Source organism: Lissotriton helveticus, chromosome 2_2 (genome assembly GCF_964261635.1).
Source record: "Lissotriton helveticus chromosome 2_2, aLisHel1.1, whole genome shotgun sequence".
Classification (NCBI taxonomy): Eukaryota; Metazoa; Chordata; class Amphibia; order Caudata; family Salamandridae; genus Lissotriton; species Lissotriton helveticus.
Window position 1 is genome coordinate 2,079,972 of NC_136060.1, and position 20,681 is coordinate 2,100,652.

Here is a 20,681-nt window from a genome sequence, read left to right on the forward strand (position 1 = left end):
GGTGCTCACTTTATGGCTCCCGGCCCTTGTCCCTCGGGTGTGGCGCACTTTGCCTGCTCAAGCCCCGGGGCAGGGTCGTGGAAAAATTTTTCAGTCATTCCCAGTGCTGGAGGAGCGTGATCCGCGGCTGATAATGGGGGCTCGGGTAGGGGCACTTACCGATGTGCTTGTTCTGTTCTGGCCACCAACTTTCACACAAGCACGGGGAAGGCCTCCAGCCCGCTCACGCCTTCATTGGCTGTGCCCAGCCCGAGCTCACTCAGCAGTCCGGCTGATGCTGGTACACATCGGTTGCTCATTGTTCTAATTCTGTGTTCTTCACAGAACTTTCGTGATGATGCATTCTGCATCTTTGAGTCAGTTGCATCTGGACTCTGAAGCTCTATGTATGATGCTGTGCTGCTGAATAAAGCTTCTTAATTTTAACCTGTTTCCTGCATTTCTACAGTACCCCTTGCTAGTACGTGCTGGTGCATAGTGGTCCACCAGCTGCATACGTGCACCTGGGCCCAGAATATAGTGTTTGTTGACAGACATTAATATGGGAGTGGCTGAGTTGTACTGTTGGGTCACCTTTAACGCTGGATGCCTTGGGATAAGGCGCTCGGCCGAACAACCCTTAGTTTTCCTCTCTGCGGGTGCTCACTTTATGGCTCCCGGCCCTTGTCCCTCGGGTGTGGCGCACTTTGCCTGCTCAAGCCCCGGGGCAGGGTCGTGGAAAAATTTTTCAGTCATTCCCAGTGCTGGAGGAGCGTGATCCGCGGCTGATAATGGGGGCTCGGGTAGGGGCACTTACCGATGTGCTTGTTCTGTTCTGGCCACCAACTTTCACACAAGCACGGGGAAGGCCTCCAGCCCGCTCACGCCTTCATTGGCTGTGCCCAGCCCGAGCTCACTCAGCAGTCCGGCTGATGCTGGTACACATCGGTTGCCAATTATTTTATTCCGGCAGGGGCCAGGCCAGTCTGACACCGCCCCCCACCACGTCAGAAACTCGATCAACACCCGGGGATTGGACGGACCCTCTGCCTCCAGGCCGGTAAGTCTTGCTGTCACCGGACCCACGTCAGCGGCAGCCCCGGTCCCAAGACACAGTTTCAGTCCGCAGAGGTTCAATTGGTGAGCACTTCCCTCTTACATTGGGTTTTTTCTGTAATTACATCACGAGCCGCATATATGGCAGATTACTGCAGGATAGTGTAGACAGTCATTGGAGCTCGTTAACTATGCTTCCATCTTGCAGCCAGGTAAGCTCCTTCCTATTGAACATAAGGCCCTTAATTAGTTCAGTAAGTTTTACTTCTGCAAGATCAGCATAGGCACTGAAAAGAGTCCATATGTTTGCAGGTTCAGTTTACTTCCGTGTTGAAACTCTAATTTGCCCTTTCTAAGTCTGTGTACGTTTCTCTGCCTTGCATATGACCTCTGGGTCCCTAAAAGTTCATACATTTCTCTGTCTGGGATATGTTCTTTAGGTCGTTCCGAATGGTTACTGAAATGATATGGCATTTGAAACTGTCAAATTTGAAGGTTTGTAACCGCCTTGGAAGGCCTTGATACCAACTGAGTGTTTCTTGTTTGCCACATTCGATGCCTTGAGGTGTATGAACACATGTCTCTCTTGGGGTGCATGAACACATGTATGACACAAACTATGTATATTAAAGTGAAGAAAATAATGCATGTAGGTTTTCAGGAAGAACTCTTCAAGCTCAAAGGTCTTGCTACTGGATCCTCTTAGTATGCAACCATTAATCAATTTGGCACCATTATAGGCCCCAGACAATCAAGCACCTTCCTTTTCTTGGCATCGTGACATTTCCAAAAAACAATGAAGAATGGAAGCAATGGAGTGGGAAGGAATCTCCTTGCAAAATGCAATACCCACTCATCAGGAAGATAATAACCAAGGCAGTTTTTGATGGCGAATTGTCAGGGCCCAGAGAACTCATCTTGCTATCGTTTCCATTTTTCTTGGCTTCTGGCATAGTTCCTGAGTTGAACCATGTTTTTAAAAAAATCAAATTCTCCTTGGATGACATCAGAACTTACCCACTTAGAAAGCCACAAACTAGACCTAGGGCCATATGTAGGTAAATACTATTTACCGATTCTAAAATACCGAATTTTACCGATTTGGTATTTTAGAATCGGTAAATGGTATGTAGGTATAGATTTGGTCATTTTTACTGAATCGGTAAAATTCGGTAAAGGCCCATCGGAATGAATAGGAATTATCGATTCGGTAAATACCGAATCGGTAATAAGGGGAAGACTTACAAAGGTGGCAGGGTGTCACATTGACACCCTGTTGCACCCCTGAATAGTGCATGGGTGCACATGTTGCACATGGCACTGTTAAAAAAGCCTAAAATTGCTTTTTTAACGGTTTTCGATATTTACCACCAACTTGTAGTTGTTGGTAAATAACGAATCCTTAAATGAGGAATGCACTCACTTGAGTGCTCCCTACATTAGGGATTTGGTAATTTACCGAATCGGTATTTAAGAATTCAGGCCCAGATGTAGGTAAAATAGATTTACCGATTTTTAATTACCGAATCCTACCGATTCGGTAATTAAAAATCGGTAAATCTAAGGGGTGGATATGTAGGAACATCCAGATGTTCCTTTTACCGAATCGGTAAAAATCGGTATTTACCGATTCGGTAAATACCGACCGGTAATGCCCCATTCATTCCTATGGGCTTTGAAGCCCATAGGAATGAATGGGGCATTACCGGTCGGTATTTACCGAATCGGTAAATACCGATTTTGACAAGGGTGCAGGGGGTGTCACTTTGACACCCTCTAGCACCCCCAAAAAAGATTCGGGGGCCATGTGGCAGGCATACCTGCCCTAAGGGCAGGTCTGCCTGTCATATGGCACAGGTGTGCATGCACACATGTGCATGCACACCGGAATCGGTTTTTTACCATGAAGTTGGATTTCATGGTAAAATACCGATTCTGTAAGGCTTGTGGGACTCAGAAGAGTCCCACCTACATATCAAAAATACCGAATAGGTATAAATACCGATTCGGTATTTTACAGAATCGGTAAATTTACCGATCGGTAAATTTACCGAATCTGTAAAAATCTGGGCCCTACATACCATTTACTAAATACCGGTCGGTAACGGCCGAAAATACCGATTTTCGGCCGTTACCGACCGACCTACATCGGGCCCTCAGTAATTTACTGATTCCTTAAATTACCGATTCGGTAAATTACCGAATCCTTGATTTAGGCCCCTACATCTCAAATGCCTAATACCGGTCGGTAACGGCCGAAATTCAGTAATTTCGGCCGTTACCGACCGGTATTAGGCTACCTACATCTGGCCCTTATTCTTTACATATGGAATCTGTATTTAAGAAGCAATTGTCAAGCGAAAATACTGGATTGCTTATCCCCTAATCTCATTTTCACCTCTGTATTTCTAAATTCTGAAAATGTAGAGGAACCTCTTCAACTCAAAAAACTTAAAGTCGCCAAGAATAAAGCAACATCTTTTTTCACCTAGGTCAAGCCAATATGGAACGTAGGGGCCAGACAATCCCAATCAATAATGGAAACAGAATCCTGTCAAAGCTTTCGAGTTAAGTCTAAAAGACAATTCAGAAGAAAGAGTACTACAGAAGTCAAATTAATGAGACAACAAACAAAACAAGTGACCATGTCCACATTTTCAAAGAAGTTTCCAAACTTTTAAGGACTATAAACAAGCATTTGACATCACAGAACAGCGCCATAATAACATGATATAATACTTCTTAAAAACGATTCTGATACGGGTTGATATATTGAATACCACAGGCAATCAACATAGCAACCCTGAGTCCTGATGAATGCCTTAACATTTTATTTTTACCCATCTTTCAGACACATTTTGCCAACCCCCAAGACACTGGAACTTTAAACCGATTTCATATTTTAAATTCCTGATATAATTATGATGGAAGAACCAAACAGGAATTGCAATAATGTGTTGATATAAATAGCATTCCCCAAAAAGGAGAATCGGTTTTCAGAACAAGGAGGTGAATGGAGACTGTGGTTAAAGATATTAGGGAAGAAATTATCTTCTCACCTAAAGAGGGACAACTGAAACCCTCGAAAAGTATTGCCATTAAAAGGATAGTACAATCATTTTATTAAACCGGTGCTAAAAATTGTGATGGTCTCTTCCTCATGATCAAGAAAGATTTTGTGTTGCAGTCCATAGCTTTCACCACTGCCACCCTACTTACAATATTTACTTTAGGTCACTTGCTGACTGGTTAAATTGCACCAACATTATTTCCAAAAGGAGTTGGACAATATCCAGTTCCACATCTCGCTGGTCAACATGGAGTTATAGAACAATATCATCACCTGCTTAAAACATGTTCATAGCTGAATATAGGAAAGCTGCCTTTGTTTGAATAGCCAGCAAACCAATATTCTGAGAGTAGGAGACCCAGCATATTTTAGTACCCTGTTCCTTCGGTCAAGTGAGTTGGGAGCAACACCAACTGCTGCTTAGAGAGGAAATAACAAGGCGTGTGTTTGAGTATGACTTTCTCTTGGCCCAAATATTGCAATGGAGGTAAAAATAAACTTCTATATCATGCTATTGAGAAGGAGTTTCCCAGTGCAGAAGTTTCCACATTGCATCAAACATACCATGAACCTGGTGTTATTGAGTAATGAGTACTGCAGTTCTGCATTGATTTACAATGGCATTTACGTAACGCTGTATACTCCTGAGGAGGCCAATGCTGAAGTCCTAAAGAAAGAATGCAAAGCTTCAGAGTCTAAAAAAATCAAGCATTCAAATTGATTATTTTTGGGAACTATGCGCCAAAATTTCTCTGCCTTCAAATATTTTTTGGCCTGCCAGAATGAGGATGATAAGTATTCGAAATTCTCTGCATTTCCTTTAGCTCCTTTTTTAAAGGAAGAACCTGACTACAAAGTCATGTGCACTAGAGGTCACATCCTCACACCTCTAGCAGTGAATTCCTCCATCACCTCTACCAAAGGGATTCCCTTTTCACATCCTTACAATAGGCTTCCATGAAGAAGCTACGCTTTGAAGGCAAAGTTATATTTTTTCCTTTTTCAATTGCCAATCAGTGTGCCAAGTATTCTGAGTTCACTGAATGTGAAATTGAAAGCAGTGGAAATCTAAAGGCTCAATCAGCTTTCAATTCAGTTGATGCATAGGCGCACAGCTTAGTCCCCTGAGCACCAGTCTCAATAGAAGCGGAACCACTGGAAAAGGGTATTCCTCCATTTTTGTCATGATACTGTTTTTCTAGTGGGTTCCTGCTTAGGGATCACTTTGCCTACTCCTGAAACCCCACAATGTTTCTGCCCACAGAAGCCAGATAGTTTGTTTTCCCCCCCCTCAACCTGTCCCAATAATGTCTTAAAACCTACTGGACACAAGCGAAGAATAAAAAGAAGGGTAATGCGATCCAGCCTCTCTGGAATCTGATTTCCCCAACACTCATTGGCCCTAGACAGTCATTCGACCTCCTGGGGCATGGATGTAGGCCCAGATCTCTGTACTGGGGTGAATGTATGACATTGCGCTGCATTCTGTCCATCAACTGTTGTTTTTGCATTTGTCACGCCGAGTGGGACGGGCATGCTCAGACGTGAGTCCCCTGCTCTCCATGCCACTGGAATCAAGCTATCCTGGCCGAGGAGGGCTGAAAGCCTGAAACCGGTCCAAGGATTCTTGTTTCCAGTCCAGGGAGGATCTGGCTTGGCAGTTCGGGCTGGACTGTACCCATGGGGCACAGGGTCAAGACTGATTTGCATATGGCTAGGTTCAAACTGGAATGGCACGGTGAGCAAAATAACGATGTATTTAGGCCCAGATCTCTGTACTGGGGTGAATGTATGACATTGTTCTGCATTCTGTCCATCAACTGTTGTTTTTGCACCAGTTCACCTGAGCACTTTATCATGTAACAAATATGTATATCCTCGTGCAATGCATTGACATTAACCCTTCAACAAACAGCTGAATTTAAAGTTTTCTTGAAGATACCCACAATATGAGAACGTGGTGTGAATATAGAGATGATAGATTGATGGTAATACCTTAAGGATAAGAGCTTGATACAACATTTTGGAGTTGATTTGATATTCTTAGAGAAGGCCTATAGTTGTAGCCGTTGCCCCTTCATTATTTTCTTCCTCCTCCTGGGTCCTTCACTGAAACACCCTATGGAAGACTCCACATATTCCAACGGATATCTGTATTAATAACAAAGCAGATACTCATTGTTTTAAAAATATATGATTCGGTACTGCATTAAAAAAATGTTGTGGCGGGAAGTTGTATTTTGTAATTTACAGTATAATTGAAACTGAGTGCATAACCATGAACGTAGGTCTCTGGAATTCAGTAAATTGAGATAAAAAGTTCAGTCAATGAATGTCCTCTAGATTATCACTTGCAGTATCCCAATGTATGTTTAGAGTACATTTTTCCACAAATAATATAAACATACCTTATTTACATGTTGCATATATTCACCAAGTAATTCTGGGGAACTCATCTACAAGCTTTTGAGAATAATATTTGTTAAACACCGGTTTTAGGGGCACATGCATCAAGCATTTTACTGGTCCTAAATGGCCAGATTCTGCGAATCGGCCCGTTTGTGACTGGTAAAATGCCTTTTGCGATGCATCAAAGGCATTGCATTTGCAAAATAGCTAATTGCAATTTTTGCGATGACGTAATTTCCGAATGCATTTAGGGAATCGCAATTTGTGATTCCCTAAATTCGATGCATGTAGCATTTCCAAAATGCGACTTTGCATTTAGGAATCGCACATTACCATCAAGTTCAAGTTGATGGTAATTTGTGAATCCTTTAAAATATGCACAAATGTGCACGCCATTTTTGGTGGTGTATTAGGGGGCCAGGCTCCCTAACACCCTTGCAATTGCATTTGCAATTTGCGATTACCAAATTTGTTAATCGCAAATGGCGATAGGAATGTATGGGAATGCATTCCCTAATAGTGAATCGCAATTTGTGATTCACTATTAGGAAATGTTAAGGATTTGCAAAAAAATTTGGGAATCCTTAATGCATAGGCATTTGTGATCACCAAACAGCATATTCTTAAAATTCGCTATTTGGTAATAGCAAATTATTACTTTGATGCATGTGCCCCTTAAAGTTTAAATTAGTGATATAAGCGACAGGAAAATAAAGAATGCTCAGTCAACATTAGAAAACGAAGGAAAGCAAAACAAAAGAAAACTATGTTTTCAATATTTTCATTCATGGTCAGAAAGAATGCTGACATTGTGATTCTAATTTAGTGTTTTTAAGTTGAGCAGACATAGTTCAAAGGGGCAAAGTAATACTTTACATTGCACAGCATGGAAATTTCACAAGTAAGGCAAGTTACATTGTACAGTCCTTTTATGTGATATTAACCAAATATTTAGGGGCCATTTTGCCTGATATCTGTTCTAGAACTAGGATAACATGTAACGTAAACATTAGATTAGAAAGGAGTGTTTCAACCTTACTTTGGTAATATATAGGGTTGCGATATGCATGAGCATGGACAGTATCCGCTAAAGAGTTGCAAAGCATCTGTGATAATTAGGTGGGAACAGGAGCAATCTAACCATGTGACAGTTGGGAAGTCCTCTTTAAGAGGGAAATGTCCACTTCTTCTGTCCGTTTATTCTTGCACATTGAGTTGTCTTCTTAGAGTTTCTACTTCCTTCTTCCCTTTTGACAGGTAATAATGTTAGTATAGTACAGGAAACTAAAGGAAAATTAACAGTGTGATGTTTGTTCAAGGATTTGTCTTTTTCAACAGGAGATGTGGTCTTCTGCTGGGACCAATTGAGCAGATCTACTGATGCAATCGGAAAAATAGGTCCCCTCATCAGAAGTCACTCCCCTTGCTTTAACCCGTTCTGCATTTGCTTGCCTTTCTGGGTTCAGAGACAGCTAACAACATCTATTGAGATGGTGTATCACCATCGTGAGGTTAGCATTCTACACTGGGTTATTCTAGGACCCAGAGAGAATCTCAGTTGTTTTTGGAAGTAGTCACTTCCAGCTTGGTGTTAAAAGGGCACTGATTGGGGTACACTGTCCCCTAGTCTATAACTACCTTGTAGTGTTCTGTGGCAGCCACAACTTAACGGGGGTGGCAGGGCGGGGGAGGAGAGGGGGTTCAATTGAAAAAACATAATAAAAAAAACACTTACCTGCAGGCCGGCCACCATCTCTTGTTCCTTTACAATTCCTCGGTCGACTCCAGGAGCTGGAACCAGGGAGCACACCGGCTCCCGGACTCCCCCATCGAATCACAATGCTACCTTGTGATTGGTCTGAGAGTCGTGGCTCGGTGCTCAGAGAGGGACTGGGAGGCTGTGCCTGCTCTCCACCCAAGCTGTGCAATACAGCTGGTGGAAAACATGCAAAATGTGCATGACTGTATGGCAGACCCAAGACGGCCAGACAAGCCATCATGCAAACTTAGAGTGTGCTTACCACTACTCCTCCTGGCCCCTGTTCTAGCCAGCAAAGCCCTGCCCGCCCCGCCCCACCCTTCCCCGCCCCGCATCTAAGCAGGGCAGAAAAATAAAATGATAATAACATCATGTTATTTTCATTTTCAGTTTCCTTTTTAAATTGCTCGCAAAGCAGTGAGCCGATTCTCCTCCACCTTATTGGAGTAGCTGCTACTATGGCTCATTCTGTGTTGCTTACTTCCATCTTACATTGTGGAAATATTAATTGTCATCTCCGAATACACATATCTTTGGTAACTATACATCCTCCACAAATATATCTATGCTAATTCAATCTTTATTTAAATTATAGTTTAGATTGTGAAATAAAAATAGAAAGTTCATTTCATTTTCCACGGATTGTGTAAGGCATCTGGTCTTGTCACCTCTATACTTTTTTGCTTCTCTTCAAGCTTCTTTTGTATACCTAAATGCTTTACTATCTTTCTTTATTAAGTCATCTATTTTAAAGTACTACTCAACAAGGCCTATTTCACAGATGAGGCAATATGAATAATACCTAAACAATTCAAACTACATCAGCGATTGATGTAATGCATTGGGGTTTGACAAAAGCAATATTAAAACTATCAGTTAAAATTGATTCAAAAACTGTCTCGTACAGCATGTTATATTCATGTTAATAGCTCAATGAATACATGATTAAACCATTGACTACATAGTAATATATTTAAACGTCTACATTTGTTTAGTTGAAATGACTAAGACGCTTTGCTTTCTCAATTAGTAGAGTCATAAATACATTTTCAGGACTTTGATCTCTAATTGCTACATTGACTACTCAATGTAAATTAATTTTAGAACTTGCTTGCATTCTTCATTATCTAATGTGTTGTTCTTAAAGACTGTTCAATTGCATTCAAGACAGTGTTAACAGATTAGTGAGAAGCGCCCAGGTTGATGTGAAGCAAAGCGTCTATTCTCTAACTGTGACTGTTTGCTGTCTTTACACAATGCTCTCTGGGACATCTGAGTGACAGAAATCATTTCAGTTTCCTAAGGCAAAACTCGTGGTAGCAGAAATTAAATAAGGTACTTAAAAATGTTTGACATTCTGGGAGAATGGTGCTATTTTAAACATTGCAATTAGCTGCCCTGACATAGGACTTTTCAATATTCTCAAAAGGAACAAAGATGGTAGGTGGCAGTATAAACAAATTAAAATATTGACAGTATGATTGGCATTGGAATCTCAGAATGTTTTTGTGTGTAGATGTAGAAGGAAAAGACGAAAAGGTAAACTCTATGTCTCGCTCTCTCTCACTCTAATATCTCTCTCTCTCCCTCTCTCTTTCTCTTTCCCTTTCTCTCTATCTCTCTCTCTCTCTCTCTATATATATATATATATATATATATATATATATATATATAAATGTGTATATATATATAGATAGATAGATAGATAGATAGATAGATAGATAGATAGATAGATAGATAGATAGATAGATAGATAGATAGATAGATAGATAGATAGATAGATAGATGGATAGATGGATAGATAGATATACATCACTATCCAAGTTTCAATCTTTGCAGTTACCAAAAAATGCAAACGCACTCCTGGTTGCTGAGAATCCAATTACTTTATTGTGTTGACAACACCACTCAATGCATTTCGAGAACTGTGGTTCTCTTGATCACAAGTGACCCTTCTGTCCCTTGATGTCATTTGAGATGTCATCAGTGATGTCACTGACCATGTCATTAGTAAAATTCCCTTTTGTCGGGTGTTTCGCAACTCAGTTTACGGTCATTAATCAAATGTCCTTTTCTTTGTTTCACCAGACATCCTTCATCAGTGATGTCATCAGTGATGTCATTTGAGATGTCATCAGTGATGTCATGAGTGTTGTCACTGACCATGTCATGAGTGATGTAATATGTGACATCATCAGCAGTGCATTGCGGGCGCGCGAGTTATAGTTAGCTGAACTAACTATAACAGGGGAATTTCAATGGTTTTGTATCTGTGAAATGTCCAGCTAACTATAACACGTGTGAAACCTATGTTTTTTTCAGTGAATTTGTAAGGGTTTTGAAATGCTAATTCCTAACTATAACGTGGCTGAAACCTATTGTTTTTTTCAGTGAATTTCTAAGGTTTTTCAAATGCTTATTCCTAACTATAACGTGGCTGAAACCTATGGTTTTTTCAGTGAATTTTAAAGGTTTTGTGAATTAGAATTTTTAAATGTATTAATTGTTATATTTTTTATACTAATTTACTACATTGATTTAAACTATTTATTTTTAGACATTTTATTTTTTAAATTACGTTACATATTTTTAATATAAATTGAAAAAAAAGTTTTAAAAAATATTGACATTGTAATATTTGTTTTTTTTATTTTATATTTTTGTATTTATATATATTTTATATAGCAGGCAATGATATCCTATTGAAGGAAATTCAAGATACTGTAAGTATGGTTAGAATTACTTTTCAGGATCAGTAGTGGGCTGAAAGATGCACCACTGAGGTCTCTACTCAAAACAGGTGAGTAAATTGGAATTCGTAGTTCGGCTGATTTTAGAGGAATTTTTTAAAGTTCCAAAACTCCACACTTAGAAGAGTTTCCAAGTGAAACCAGTCACTGTTAGCCTGTGGAAGGAAATTCAAGTTACTGGTAAGTATGGTTAGAATTACTTTTGAGGATCAGTAGTGGGCTTAAAGATGCAGCACTCAGGTCTCTCTTGATAACAGGTGAGCAAATCGGAATTTGTTGATCGGCTGATGTTAGGTGAATATTTTAAAGTTCCAAAACTTCACACTTAGAAGAATTTCCCAGTGAAACCAGTCATTGTTAGCCTATGGAAGGAAATTAAAGTTAGTGGTAAGTATGGTTTGAAATACTTTTGAGGATCAGTACTGGGCTCAAAGATGCAGCACTGAGGTCTATCATGATAAAAGGTGAGTAAATTGGAATTTGTAGTCGGCTGATTTTAGAGGAATATTTAGCTCAATAGTGAAGGAAGGGGGCGGGTCCTGTGGTGACATGTGTGCAAACACGCACTATGGTACGGTTTAAGTTGGGGAATTAATTCCTCTTCAATCCGGAGGTCCCCTGTGGGTCAACTAGCCGACCAGGTACCTCCAGTATGCGTCAGGGAGCTGCGTTGCAGAGGGGTGTTCAGAGGCCATGCCTCCTTTTTACAATACTCTGCAACACAGCTCCGTGGAGCTTACTGGAGGTAACTGGTGGGCTAGTTGGCCCCTAGGGGACCTCTAGACTGAAGAGAAATTAATTCCCCAACTTAAAACGCACCACAGGGCATGTTTTCACACAAATCACCTCAAGCCCCGCCCCCTACCTTCACCACTGTGCAAACGCACCCCGTAGCGCGTTCTAAGCTGGGGGATTAAGTCCCCTTGCTTACTGGGGGTCCCTGGGGGCCAACTAGCCTACCAGGAACCTCCAGTATGCTCCAGGTGGCTGTGTTGCAGAGAGGTGTAAAAAGGGGCATGGCCTCATTACACCTCTCTGCAACGCAGCCCCCCGGCGCATACTGGAGGTTCCTGGTGGGCTAGTTGGCCCCCAGGGACCCCCAGTGTTCAAGGAGAATTAGTTCCCCCTCTGCAAACGTGCAAGGGGGCGCGTTTGCAGAGCGGTGCAATAAGGGGGCGTGGCCTCCTCTCCAATCCCGTTTTTTAAAATTTACTTTTAAGAAGTGGGGCTGTGTAGCCTCCCTTCTTTTTCTCCTTTTTTTGGCCCTGGGGACCCCATCCCCCAGGGCCTGCCCCCAAATTTTGAAATTTTCTAAAACAAATTGGGAAGGAGGCCTTTTTTGGCCCCTGGGTCCCCATCCCCCGGGGAATGGCCTTTTTAAAAAAATATATATCTTTTGGAGGGGGCTGCCTTGCCCCCCTCCTGTGGCCTATTATGGCCCCGGGGACCCCATCCCCTGAGGCCGTTTTACATTTTTTTTTGTGGAGGGAGGCCGCGTGGACCCCCCTCTTGGGCCACTACTAACCCTGGGGACCCAATCCCACGGGTCTGGCCCTCCTTGTTGGGGGCCATGGGGGATCCCCAATCCCCCCACGGTCCCAGCCGGCTCCCCGCCTCCTACAGGAGCCGGCATTGCTTTTCCATATGGGGAGCAGCTAACATGCTGCTCCCCATGTGGAAAAGCAATCTGATTTCCTATTTCGAAGAGAGAGCAGGTTTCCTGCTCTCTCTTCCAAATAGCAAAGCAGTTTGCAATGGCAGGGCGGTAGCCGCGAGGATCCCGCTCTGTCATTGCAAACGGCAGTGTACTGCAGGGGGTGGGCACCCCGGGACACTGCAGGAGCCGACCCTGGGGGATGGCGGTCTCCAGGGCCTACAGAAGGCTCCAGGAGGGGGCCGTGCAGCCCCCCTTGCACCTCAATTTGAAGCCCCGGGTTGGTGGTGGTTCCCTTCCTGGAACCTTCTGTAGGCCCTGGGGGGTAGACCCAGGGGGTGGTGGTCCCCGGGGATGGGGGGCCTCAGAGACCCCCTTACATAATTATGCAAAGCCCAACGGGGTGGTGGTCCCCGGGGCTGTGGGGCCCCTTTGGGCCCACCAATATCATTTCTTTATTTATTGCCCCCGGGATTTGGCCCCCCCGGGGGCTTAAAAAACTATTTATTATTTTATATGCAGGATGCGCTCATCCTATGTGCATCGCGCGATCTAAAAAAAAGAAATACATTTGTTTGGGCCTTGGGAGTCCTTGTGGGACCCCCTGAGCAGGCCTAGTGGGTCAGGTTGTTTCTACCCTGCCCCCTTCTCGGGTACTGCACAGTTTTATTTTAGGTTTCTTGTGCCTCGGTTCCACCGAGACACAAAATGGCTGCCAACACTTCCTGATTTGAAGTGTTGACTGACAGTTGACAGCCAATTAGCATACAGCTCATGCTCATAAGGGTACGCATATGATCCTCGGAGGATACACGTACCCTACTTCGCCCATAGATATGTCTATGATTATACTTTTGATTTTCTCAGGAACTACTGCACGGATTAACACCATTTAACAAAAAGCATGATCTGTGAACTAAACTCTACCTTTTTGCTAAATTTGGTTTAATTCCGTTCAGCAGTTCGGGCTGTAGCCGTATTTTAAGGTCCCTATGGAAAATTGCATGGGGAAACACGTTTGGGACCCCCCTTTTTTCTCGGCCACGCAGTCTGCCTTCCACAATACACAAATCCCTGGGGGTGGTGGTTTCCGTGGCTTGAGTCCCCACACTTCTAATTTTGCAGAGGGGCGGCCTTGGAGCCCCTCACAACCATTTATAGCCCCGGGGGGTGGCTCTCAGTCTTGTATAGGAAACAGCAATGTTGAGAAAATCTTCCGGCAAGATAACAAAGGATTTTTAAGTTCATTTTCGGCGTTTTTGTTGTAGTGTGCAGGGGTTAAAGCTACAACAATTTTAACTCTGTCTTTGTAAATATACCACTAAGTTTTGTAATGTCGACAATCTCGTCTTCCATTTAAATAGGCACAAAGTTTTTATTGAAATTCATTGTGAATCGTGAAGCAACACTGTTTAATTGTGATCGATAAAGAATTGAATGAGTTGTGTACTTGTTTTGCTCGTAATGTGTATAGAGGCAGATTTACAAGTTCATTGCGTTACTATTGCATCACTTTTAAGATGGGAAAAGTGACAGGAAAGTGGCGCAAGGGGGTTGTAATACTGGTACACAGTGTTCTGTTTTACTTTGGTAGAGGATCCTGGGTAAATATAACGTTGTCTGTACAGCCAGTACCTTTCATCCCGACTCCCAAACGGCTTTCTGCCTGTTACCATAATAACAGTTCATGGAACACTTAAATGAGCACAGAGGTTAGAAGTTCACCACACTATGTTGCTATTCGAAACAGTTACTGTGCTGGAGTTTTAAAATGTTTCCAAAGGAACCGTTAGTCATAGCTATAGACTCTGGTAAAGATCTGGTAAAGAGTTAGCCTCAGTATTATACTTCAAATTATAAATATCATTTCTATTTTTAAATGTTTTCCAACTATATCATTATCACACTAAATAATAGTGAAATGTTGTCAGAAAAAGAAGACGTATATACTTTTTAAAATTAAAACAATAATAAATAACTGGAAACGTAACTTAAAGATAACAATGTAATAAATAACTAGAAACATAACTTTAAAAAAAACAATTAAACAAAATGTGATATGGACTCCAATAGAAGTAGGGTAGGTAATCTGCAAAACATAAATGAAAATAAGTGTTCAAAATTAGATCGATGTGACTAAATGAGGTCAAACATTACAAGTTAAGGTAACACTTGTCGATATTTGGTTATTTGCACGTCTGCAGTGTGCCTGATTCATTTCACCTGTTTTATTGGCCCGCGTTCAGGAGGTGTCTGTATGGAAGTGCCTACTGCGTCAGATTTACACAATGGACCAACAGGTCTTTAAAATGAATCAGAGATGAGACAGAATTAGGTGAGAGATCAAGTCATTATGCAGGACAATATTCTATAGGGCTCATTTACAAAACTCTTGCTCCACTTTAGTGTTACTTTTCCCATGTAGAAAATGACGCAAAAGTGGAGCAAGGGGCTTGTAAATGAGCTCTTTATAATGCATTTAATCGGAGACATTGTATATCTAGGCCTCTCTGCTTCACTTGTGTAAATACTGTGACCAACAGAGTTCACAACTTGAACTCAGCTTTGGTTGTACACAGCAGAGTGGACAGCAGCATCCATAACTTTAAAAGAGAAAGAAAAATTATGTGAGAGAGAGAAAGAGAGAAAAACATTAAAACTGTGAGAGAGAGAAAGTTATAGATGGAGCAGTTAATATTGGAGAAAATACTCATGCGAACCTTCTGCAACCGTTGTGTGTCCAAGCATGTGCTGGTTCATAGTGCACCCTCCAGTTTAGTGATCTGAAAGATAGTATATAGAGTTAGTAATAGCATAGTACATACAACTGCACACGTATATTTTTGCATTATTTATTTGTACATTCAGGATAATGTATTTCATCAAGTTCCACTGTAAGAAGGTGTCTGTGCGCTGTTTTTCTTCCAAAGTAGTATATTACATGCACTCCCACTGCATAGCGGTGAGTTCTCAATATTGCGTACCTAGACTGTTGCACCCCATTGACTCGCAGAGTCCGGAGGTGAGTGTTTTTCTTGGGAAGTCAGAGGCAGATTTACAAGCTCCTTGCGCCACTTTTCCCATATTAATAGTGACACAAACGTGGCGCAAGTGGCTTGTAGATCTGCCCCTCAGACTGTTGTAGCTGCACACTATGCACTCTCTCCTTTCACAGATGACTTGTCGTTGTTTGGGTAACAAGCTTCTTTGCTCACCTTGTGCCATTGGCGTGATTCAAGGAGGGTCCACCACGTGTCAAAGCAACCTCCTCAGGCGTTGTTACGATGGCCATGCATCATCACAGAATCCTCAAATGTTGAGCTTTGGAGGTGTTGGGGGGGGGGACGCCAATTTGTGAAACACAACCTGTTAGATAAAAAGGAAGATAATATTGTGCGTCATTTGTTTATCAAAGGAGAGAGGAAGTGAAAGAGTGACTGAAAAGAATAGTCGCAGCTCACCTTTCTGTCACCGGTGTGTCTTCAACCACGTGCCGGGACATAATGCACCCTGAAGCTCTATATCTAAATGATAATAAAAGAAAGATTTTATGATTGGTAATTGTCACTATCTTAATGTGGAGTAGAATAACATAGCCCTTTCACACACCTTCCCTCCCGTATTAAAAATACAACTACTTGTACAGTTCCAACTTGTTAATGGGCTTTGATTTATGACGAATTAGTAGAGTAGTAATTTTTTTCATCCATTTGTGAAAACAAGTGGTGCACAGTGATACACGTGGTTTTAATCATCTCGAGCGATGGACTTTTGACCGACTATAAAAACTTTCCTGCTATAGAAAAAAAAACACATTTGCAATAAGAGGCGTACGCCTAAATCGCTGCATCGTCTTTTTGTATCCAGTCTGCTTCACCCCATCTACGCCGTCCGCTGCTCACCCAGGCCTCGCTGCTCACCTTTTCGCTGACAGGGTACTTTCTACATCATGCAGTCCTGCTCTGCCAACATGAAGTCTCAGGTTCGGTGCTGAGTCTTGATTTCATTATGGCAAAGGACATACTTGTGCACCTATCTTCATTGCAGGTTCCTCACCCGTTCAGTCCTTGCGCTACCACTAACTCAGTGACCAAAGAGGCCACGCACATGGTAGTGGGCCCCCCTGTTCGGTAGTTCAGGCCTACATGAGGCGTTCGAACCACTAGGACGGGCCATCACAGCGCTTGCGATGGGAGCAACTCTAAAATGGCATGGAGAACGTGCGCTCCGTCTTTTTTATTGGTAGTGTCACGTGTGTAGTGACGCATGTTCTGGATGAGTGTGGTATGTGTGTATACCAGCCATGAGCGAGTGTGTGTGTGTGTCGTTCTGAAAACTAGACCTGGAAGTAAGAAATCACTACAATGGAAATCTGGGCCATGTAGCGTTGTTGTGTTTTTCTGGTAGCGTAAGCAGAGTGGGCTGGACTGACGTATGCCAGTGCTGCACGAAGCTGTGAACGATGACTCCGGAGCTATTGGAGTGGTTCCGTCATGAGCTATATGAGAAATCAAGTAATTTGGTTGTCCGTGTTGTAGTGCTGCCGTCACCCGAGTATTAAACGCAAATGTATCATATGTCTGTAAAGTCACACAACATGGCAACATTGAAGGTACGGGGTATCACTCACCCTATATTCATCCATAGTTGCACACATAAAAGATGTTGGACATGACGCATTTCTGCAAATAAGAATGTTTGTTGTACATTCGGTGGAGTGTTGTAGATGTAGTAATACAGGGCTGTGAAAGCTTTAGGTTGCAGTTTTTGGCACATGAAGAGCAGTATGTGGTCATTCAGGAATACTGTCGAACTTGGTGCTGGAAATGAGTGTTTGAGGCGTGTCCACATCCTGTTATTGTAGAGAAATGACAATCTACGCGTGCCTGAACATGTACTGTAGATATGGTGCTCCTGTAAATTGCTGTTATAGTTTTGGGTTGACTTTGCGCTATATAAATATGCTAAAAAAAACGAGAAATAGCACACACTTATAACTTTACTATACACTTTCTTTGCAGTATTGTAATGATCCACTTTGTACGTTTGTATTTGTAGAATGAGCGAGAGAAAGTTGTATAATCAAAGATTTTGTTACTGGCAGATGTAAGATGGTTGCATACGCTGTTTACAGTAAAATATAATGTGGTAGGGCGCAGGAGCAGCATTTTACAAACATAATAAATACTCAGAAACAGATAGATAGTTGAAGTGGGTACCGGCACGTGTGCTCGACTCCATTTTATTACGTTGCTGTTGGTAACAAGTAGAACAGTAATCATTATATCATACACATATATTCAATCATAAATGGTTTATGACTTCTGCTGTACAAAGGTAGGCGCACTACATGTGAAATAATACACAGAAGATTCTATTGTAAAGGGTTCATGAGTTGTGGTGCAATAAGGTATGGTCGGTTTGTGTGGAACCTGCGATGATGCGTGGTTCAGGCAGACCACACTGGTAAGAATGTCTTTTGGCTACTGAATTTTTCCTTAATAAGGCCACATGGCGATTATTTATGATGCACTGAGTTAATGGTACGGATGGTGCTCAGCGTGTTGCCTACTGGACTGCATCATCTGTAATCACGATTGAAATAAAAGATGAAACATGTAGGGAATACATTGTCGAAATATGTATGTTTCAGAGACATTATAGTTCAAGTTGTGACCTGTGCTGTCGGCAGTGTAGACTACCATTGAGTGTGCCTTTGCACTTGCAGCGTGAATTTTGTTTTTCAACTAAAGCTAGAACTGATATAAAAGAGGTTTTTGAAGGAAGGCTACTAATGGGATATTGTGTAGGTTTGAGGAACGTTATACTTTGTTTGGTACTGCACTCTATAAATAATAAATAAGGAGTCAGTTGAATTCTGCCTGAATACGGCCATGTGGCGATGCATTATGGTGCACTGAGTTAGTAGTACCTCTTGGACTGAGCGTGTACGTAACCTGTGATGATGCGTGGTCCGGGCAGGCCGCACTGGGGGTAATGTTTTTTGACTACTGAATTTTGCCTTAATAAAGCCATGAAGGGATTAATTATGGTGTACTGAGTTATTGGTACGTCTGGTGTTTAGCATGTGCTCACCCTGCGATGATGCGTGGTCTGAACAGACTGCACTCAAAGCATTGACTTTTGCATACTGGACTGCATGTACATTGAGGGGGAAAAAAGAAGTACCATCGATGGTTATCAATTCTTCAGCAACAAAATGTCCAGAATCAGATGATTCTTCCAGTGGTGTAGCCATTTTTGTTTCCAAAAACGAAATTCAGGTTTCCTATGAAGAAAAAGTGAGGTTCAAATTGTGATCTATGCTGTCCGCAGTGTAGAATGTCTTTAAGTGTGCCTTTGCACTTGCAGCGTGAATTTTATTATTCAACTAAATCCATAACTGATATAAAAGAAGTTTTTGAAGGAAGCATACTAAAGGGATATTGTATAGGTTTGATAGATGTTATACTTAGTTTGGTATTGTACTCTGCAAATAATGAATCAACAGTCTATTTAATTGTGAGCTCTGATGACTGCAGTGTAGGCAGGAGGCCGCGGTTAGCAAAAGCCCACGGCCACGTGGGGTTGATTAGAGCTGCACAGTATTGGTAATTTAGCGTGTGTGCAGCCAGCGATGATAAGTGGTGCACTGAGTTAATGACACCTGAAACAACAAGGTTATGTGGAGCCTGCAATGATGCGTGGTCTGGGCAGACTGTGCTGATACTAATGATTTTTGTCTTGTGAATTCTGCCTTAGTAAGGCCACGTGGCGATGATTTTTGGTACATTGTGTTAGTACGATCTTTGGTGCTTAGCGTGTCCGTACTCTGCGATGATGCATGGTCGGGGGAGGGGGGCGGCACAGTAATTGGAGTAATGACGTTTGTTGGTTGAATTCTGCATGAATTCTATTTAAAAGTGATAGTATGCCTGACTTTGACATAAAACTGTTCACTCTGCTTTGCGATGATTTATGGTGCACTGAGTTAGTAGTATCTTTGACGCTGAGCTTGTACGTAGCCTGGGATTATGCGTGGTCCAGGGGGGCCGCACAGGGAGCAATGATTTTTGCCTAGTGAATTCTGTCTTAATAATGCCACGGGGAGATGGCTTGTGGTGCAGTGAGTTAGTGGTGCCTGAAGAACTCAGCATGTGCGTACCCTGCGATGATTCATGGTTCGTGCAGGTTGCACTGGTACCATGTCTCTTGCCTACTGGAATGCGTTATGTGCAATCGCCATTTCACCTGAATCGTGACCCCTCCCAAAGTAGATCGAAGGCAGTAGTCAGCACAGACATTGAGGAATGTTTTTTGTTGCATCGTTTAACAAAATCTGAGGACATAGAGTAGAATTGTCTCTGCCTTAAATATATCAAGGCTAAATTCAATGCTGTCCGTAGTGTAGACCCAAAGCTGAATTCAGGTTGTGAACCCTGCTGTTCTCACTGTTTATCGAAGGCAGTTGTCAGAACAGACATCAAGTAATTCTTTTTGTCGTATCCTTTTACAAAATCTCACGACATAGATTACAATTATCTCTGCCTTAAATAAAACAAGGATGAATTTCATGCTGTCCGTAGTGTACATCTAAAGTTGAATTAAAGTTGTGATCCCTGCTGTCTGCAGTGTAGATGTAAGGCAGTAGTCAACACAAATATCGAGGAATGCTTTCGGAAGACTGAGTACAATTGTCTATGCCTTAAATAAATTGAGACTGATTTCAATGTTGTCTGTAGCGCTGATGCCAAACTGGTATCAAGATGTAAACTCTACTGACCACACTGTAGATCGAAGGCAGTACTCAGCACAAATATCGATAAAGAATTTGTGTCACTTATTTTAACAAAGTCTGAGGACATAGAGTACAATTGTCTCTGCCTTACATAAATCAAGGCTAACTTCAATGATATGCATAGTGTAGATCTAAAGCTGAATTCAAGTTGTGAAACCTGCTGTCCGCAGTGTAGATCGAAGGCGATAGTCGATACAGACATAATT

At 42.1% G+C, this 20,681-nt stretch overlaps 1 protein-coding gene across 5 annotated transcripts in view; it reads right to left on the reverse strand.

The window, feature by feature from the left end:
- Window positions 1-20,681, reverse strand: part of LOC144821706 (uncharacterized) — a 545,268-nt gene that overhangs the window by 422,351 nt on the left and 102,236 nt on the right. For all 5 annotated transcript variants that reach the window (XR_013608397.1, XR_013608396.1, XM_078678923.1 and 2 more), the window contains exon 2: window positions 6,101-6,256. Coding sequence is in view for 3 of the 5 variants with exons in the window: in XM_078678923.1 (XP_078535049.1) it covers window positions 6,101-6,127 (27 nt within the window). In the remaining 2 variants the exon portion in view is untranslated. The remainder of the gene's footprint in view (window positions 1-6,100; window positions 6,257-20,681) is intronic.